The 6,475-nt window shown below is 40.1% G+C and overlaps 1 protein-coding gene across 2 annotated transcripts in view; it reads left to right on the forward strand.

Annotated features, from left to right (window-relative positions):
• Positions 1–6,475, forward strand: part of wdr17 (WD repeat domain 17) — a 55,158-nt gene that overhangs the window by 41,954 nt on the left and 6,729 nt on the right. Inside the window, exons 23-28 of one of the 2 annotated variants that reach the window (XM_019879678.1) lie at positions 423–522; positions 1,385–1,524; positions 4,777–4,888; positions 5,232–5,373; positions 5,667–5,769; positions 5,854–5,955. In XM_019879678.1, coding sequence (XP_019735237.1) covers positions 423–522; positions 1,385–1,524; positions 4,777–4,888; positions 5,232–5,373; positions 5,667–5,769; positions 5,854–5,955 — 699 coding nt within the window. Of the gene's footprint in view, positions 1–422; positions 523–1,384; positions 1,525–4,776; positions 4,889–5,231; positions 5,374–5,666; positions 5,770–5,853; positions 5,956–6,475 lie in introns of those variants that run through there. The other variant, XM_019879677.1, reaches the window with a different exon arrangement.

Consider the following 6,475-nt stretch of genomic DNA (forward strand, 5'->3'; position numbering starts at 1 on the left):
GACTGGCTGGCAACCGCTTCAGGGTGTCCCCCGCCTACTGCCCGAAGATGGCTGGGATAGGCTCCAGCACCCCCTGGCAACCCTTGTGAGGAAAAGCGGATCGAAAAATGGATGGATGGATGGATGATATAACGGTGACATTTTATTTATTTTTAAATGAAGCTTCAACCTGTGATTTTAATTCATTGAAATTCCTGAATTGGCGCTAACTGTTGGAAGAGGATTATGTTCTGTTTTTATTTGTTGTTGTTTTTCTTTCCTAGCAAAGTTTGCATTTTTGAAAATACAAATTCAAGAACATTTTTGAAAAGATATTCTTTAGAATCTTGATAGCTAGTAAAAGTCTTTAATGAAATAACAATCTAAGCTCCAAATAAACTGTCCGGTCTAAATATGGATTTTTATTTATTTTTTAAACTCAGTCTCCTTCATGGCGTATGTGAACAGCTGGCTGAGTGGTACTTTCAGGACGGCCGATCTGTGCGGGCTGCGTGCTGCCACCTAGCGGTCGATAATGTCAAGGTACGCACGACGACACAGATGTATTTATGAACACTGCACGTACGTTCAAGAAAAGAGAATGAAGATGACACATCACCATCATGACTGAAATTATAAAATAAGTATTGTTGTTTTGGGTGGAGAAATTGTAAAGCCTTTCTGTTTTTTTTTTTTTTGGTTTTGCATAATTCTTACCTCCCGTGACCCTAGAGAGGATTAAGCGGTTTGGAAAATTAGTGCATGAATGAATGAATTCTGACCTTGGGCGGCCCGGTGTCCAGTTGTTAGCACATCGACCTCACGGTGCAAAGGTCCTGGGTTCGATTCCGGCTCCGGCCTTCCTGTGTGGAGTTTGCATTTTCTCCCTGTGCCTGCGTGGGGTTTCTCCGGGTACTCCGGTTTCTTCCCACATTCCAAAAACATGCATGGCAGGCTGATTGAACACTCCAAATTGTCCCTCGACGTGAGTGTGAGTGCGGATGGTTGTTTGTCTAAGTGTGCCCTGCAATTGGGTGGCAACCGGTTCAGGGTGTCCCCCGCCTAGTGCCCGAAGAGAGCTGGGATAGGCTCCAGCACCCCCCGTCACCCTTGTGAGGATAAATGAAAATGGATGGATGGATGATTCTTACCTTTTACAAATTACAGAATGTGTGTCAATAAATGACACAACAATCAAAACGTAAAAAAAAAAGATTGTTTTTGATCTTGGGTTGTTTTAGTAAGACTCCAATTTAATCCTACCTGCAAATACTGTATGGATCATATATCATATATACAGATATTTGCTTTGTTTAACTTAGCACTCACCAAGAAACACTGCCCTCAAGTATTGAAACAATTTCTTTGAACTTGTTGTATGGTCCGTATCGTTTTGTGTTTTTAGTTAGCCATGTCTAGTCTGATCAGAGGTAATGAGCTGGAGTTGGCTGCTTGTGTGGGTATAGTCCTCGGAGAGGCGGCCGCTCAGAGTACAGCCTACTGTCTTGAACTCCTTGCCAGAAAGTACATGACCCCACTGACATGGTGAGTTCCTTTTTAATACTTTTACTGATAATGTTGATAATAATGACAATGAACTATATAATATAATATATATATATATACATATATAGATTTTCTGAATCTGAATATATATATATATATATATCTCTCTCAGTGGTTCTTAACCTGGGTTCAATCGAACCCTAGGGGTTCGGTGAATTGCTCTCAGGGGTTCGACGGAGCATCTGTCACGGAGGTTAAGACACACCCGACTCAACATGTCAATTAGTTATGACATGCCGGCTTGGCCATCACTGGCTGCAGAAGATCACATTACATTGCTTGTCCAATCAGTGCTGTGGGAAATTTAGTCGCTTAGTAGTCAACGTGTGACTGTCCCGATAGTATGTTGTACAATAAAAAAAAAAAGTAGACTTATCGCTTGACATTTTATTTACTTTTTTTCCTGTTTTTAAAAAATATGGCGTTTTAAAAAACATGGCGTTTTTTTGTAGATCTTGAATTTGTAAAAAATATCCATCCATCCATCCATTTTCTGAACCGCTTTATCCTCACTAGGGTCCCGGAGCTTATCTCAGCTGTCTTCGGGCAGTAGGCGGGGGACGCCCTGAACCGGTTGCCAATCACAGGGCACACAGAAACGAACAACCATTTGCGCTCACACCTAGGGACAATTTGGAGTGTTCAATCAGCCTGCCATGCATGTTTTTGGAATGTGGGAAGAAACCGGAGTACCCGGAGAAACCCCACGCAGGCACAGAGAGAAAATGCAAACTCCACACAGGAAGGCCGGAGTCGGAATCGAACCCAGGACCTTTGCACCGTGAGGTCGATGTGCTAACAACTGGACACCGGGCCGCCCAAGGTCAGAATTCATTCATTCATGCACTAATTTTCCAAACCGCTTAATCCTCTCTAGGGTCACGGGAGGTAAGAATTATGCAAAACCAAAAAAAAAAAAAAAAGAAAGGCTTTACAATTTCTCCACCCAAAACAACAATACTTATTTTATAATTTCAGTCATGATGGTGATGTGTCATCTTCATTCTCTTTTCTTGAACGTACGTGCAGTGTTCATAAATACATCTGTGTCGTCGTGCGTACCTTGACATTATCGACCGCTAGGTGGCAGCACGCAGCCCGCACAGATCGGCCGTCCTGAAAGTACCACTCAGCCAGCTGTTCACATACGCCATGAAGGAGACTGAGTTTAAAAAAGAAATAAAAATCCATATTTAGACCGTACATCACATTCATTTACTCATTCTATTTCAATAGAGTCAATGAGGATTTTGACTTTCTCTTTAATTTGTGTGGGGCCAAAATTATAAACTTCATTTTAGTTAAATCCAGAGACAATTGATCTGTATCAAACCAATTCCTTATTATATTTCATTCTTCTTCAACAGCAGATAGAAGTTGTTTGAAATTTTCTCAAAAAAAATATAAAGTTGTGTTATCAACTTTTGAAACAAACTTTACACACACAGTAAATATCATTGAGCTGTATAATCTAAATAATTTAGGACCAAGCACAGACCCTTGGGGAACCTCGTGAGTTATCTTCATCTGGTTCGATTTTATTGTTTAACGGATTTCAATCATCTCAGTAACTTTTTACTAGATAACTTTTTATCCATTTAGATGCCAAACCACTTAAAGAATATTGCTCAAATTTTTCGATCAATATATTATGATATGTAGTGTCAAAGCTTTTTTTTTTTAAGTCTATGAAAATACCAATAGTACATATTCTTTTTTTGTCTATGCTAATTACAATTTCTTCCATGTGTTCCATTGCGGCCATGGAGGTGGATCTTTTTTGTCTGAAGCCATATTGGTTGTCTCTTAAAAGACTGTGCTTCTTGGTAAAGTTTTAAGTCTTTGTGACAATAGTTTTCTCGAATTTTTGAGAAGTGTGCCAGTAATGATATTGGTCTGTAATTTGTGAAAAGATTTTTGACTACACTTTTATATAATGGACTAACTTTTGCTGTTTTCATTTTCGATGGCTTTGAAAGACAGGTTCCAAATATATCTGAACGGTTGTACTACATATCCTTTGAATTATTGATATCATATCAGTGGTAAAAATGTCAGGTGACTTTTTAGTTTAGTTTCAGATTGTCCTGTGTGTCTCAGCTCTCATTTACAAATGCATACACAAGCATCTTGTTGAGTGGGCACAACCCCCGATGGCCCGCCCGCTTCATAATGGGTGTTATGTCTGTCTCGTTTGTTCTACCAAACTTTTCTTGGGGAGCGTTCAGCGAACACTATTAATCATTGCATCCATTGTAATGTTGCAGCCTTGGAGAGGGATAAACTATAGTATGTTCACGCAACATATGCTCAAAATAGCGTAATAATCTGATGCATTGCATTGAATCTCATTGTCCTTCTAAAAAAATGACAAAGTAGCTTGCTAATAGGAACATTTGTTTGTCAATGGGCACGTGTGTCAAACTCACACCCAAATGTGGCCAACCGTGTCATTTAATATGGCTTGCGGGTGAGAGCTCGAGAGGCCTGATTGTCTTAAAATAAGTACAACATTGAGCATCCCACTAGAGTGGTGTGTGGGCCACTTTAATGCATCCACAGTCATGCATCTAATAGGCCCACCATAACGCTGGAGGAGTTGCAGTTGGGATTTGTCATGGACTCCATAAATCGGGTCTTTATGGACAAGTCGACAGAGGAAAACCGTTGTTGAAAACCACGTTTGCAGTTTGACAAATGCCATTTCGGGGACTCAACATTAGGAAGAATGTGCTCTTGTCAGAATTTATTGGCCTAAATGCAATGTACGGACAGAAAACAAACTTTGGGCATCACCTTGAACACACCATCCCCACTGTGGAACATGGGTGTGGCATCATCATGCTGTGGGGATGCGTTTCTTCAGCACGAACAGGGAAGCTGGGCTGACTTAAAAAGCTACATGAGTTGGCACACGTATTGACATTAGGATAGAAGTTCATCTTCCAGCAAGACAACAACCTTAAGATGGTTAGTTGCCCTTGCATTTGGTTACTAGTTTTAAACAGAAGCCAGGAATAAAATTGTGTAATGGTTAGTTGCCCTTGCATTTGGTTACCGTTTTTATGACTAGTTTTAAACAGAAGCCAGGAATAAAATTGTGTCAAGCTTTCACAGGCCACACAAAATGACATGAAAGCCCATATCTTGCCCATGTGCCTTGAGTTTGACATGTTATTTGCAGTTTAAAAAAATCATTTGTGCACTGAGCTTTACTCTGTTTACATTTAGGGATCTCTCAGTTGACCTACTCGGAATGATTCCTGACAACCATATTTTACTGGTTAAGGTCTGTGCATTTTACCCTGGAAGTGCTTCAGAAATCAACCAATTACACGAAAGGGTAAGTGGGCCTACAGTAATTTACAATAAGTAATCTCAAGAAGACACAAAAACACAACACTGTTTTGCTCCCATTTTCATGAAGTCAATGAAAAGATTACCGGCATGCAAACGATTCTCTCATTCCCCCTCAAATTTATGAGGCAAATTGGATCAGCATTCGTAAAGCAAACTTGTTTCACCAACATAATTAGTGATGGTGACAACATTGAGCAAAATTGAACAGTACTTTTGCCATTGCTGTTCAACGATGCACATCCCATCAAAATTAACTCACGAATTTAGGGTTTTTGTTGCGGCTAACTTAAAATTTGATTATGACCATGTGTTATCTGTCATTTCAGTGTTGTCTCCCATCGTTAGAGGAATGCAAAGCATTGGCAGAGGAATCCATGTGTGAAGGAAATTTGTTTTCAGCGGTTAAATTTCACCTCCTGACCTCTGAACCTGAAAACGCCCTTAAGATAGCAATTGATCACGTCAAAGGTATAGACAGCTCATCATCGTTTCATTTATAAACATGCATGATAAAGTAATAATTCAGACATCGAATTGTCAATGTTTTTTTAATCCATAAATCTACCCGACCTGTCCAATGTACACTTCATAATCCTCCCACTGTATATGGCTCAAAAGTGCCCTCCCACCCTATTGGCAAGTGTACATTGCAATGGTGCAAGTAATAGTTGGAAGATTTACTTGAAGGCAAATTTGTATCTGTTTGCACCCATCTGCAGTGTATTTGATCACAGACTGGCTTTAATTTTCATCTCCATCAGAACAGCTGACTGGATCTGACTGGACAGTTGAGAGTATTCATCCGATCCTTGACCTGTTGAGTTATATCAGAACTGACCGCCTCCTCATGGCCAAGTATACGAAGTAAACCAATTAATATATTTTTTCAATGACAGTTACTTCACAATGTCCTGTCAGAATTGATCATCAAAGTGTATGTGTGTTTAGAGCCCGCAGTGAGCTGTTGATCCTGTGCGGTTACATCGGCGGTCTGCTTGCCATAAGGAGACAGTACTCCAGCATCGTACCTGCACTCTATGAATACACCAGGTACACAAAAATAAATCCGTCATTTTCAAACGTGTCGGGTTTACACAGAAAGGTGCAGAAAGTTGGTGTTCGAGTTGACATTTTGTCACAGTAAGTGACCATTCCTCTTTGCAGGATTGGATCACTTCCTGTGACACAAGTGCTTTTTAGGCACAGACAACCAAGTTTGAATGACCATTTCAAAGTCTTAATCTTTATCTTAGCCGCCTCATCAACTGTATTGCACGACTTGGATAATACGATATGGCATGTTGTTCCAACTCCAGCATGTCTCATCAGGGGTTGCACACCCACCCATTTATCCATATTAGGGACGAGTAATGCCTGGGAAATGTGGTACTGTGGCCAGGAATCAAATACAGTGATCCCTCGCTATTTCGCGGTTCGTTTATCGCGGCTTCAGTCCATCACGGATTTTTTCAAACATATTCATTTAAAAAAATAAATAAATAAAATTAAAATTTTTCATATACATGGAGTACAGTACTGTATATGTTGCTCTCTGTCAGGGGTCCACCAA

Source organism: Hippocampus comes, unplaced genomic scaffold, assembly GCF_001891065.2.
Source record: "Hippocampus comes isolate QL1 unplaced genomic scaffold, H_comes_QL1_v1.1 scaffold158, whole genome shotgun sequence".
Classification (NCBI taxonomy): Eukaryota; Metazoa; Chordata; class Actinopteri; order Syngnathiformes; family Syngnathidae; genus Hippocampus; species Hippocampus comes.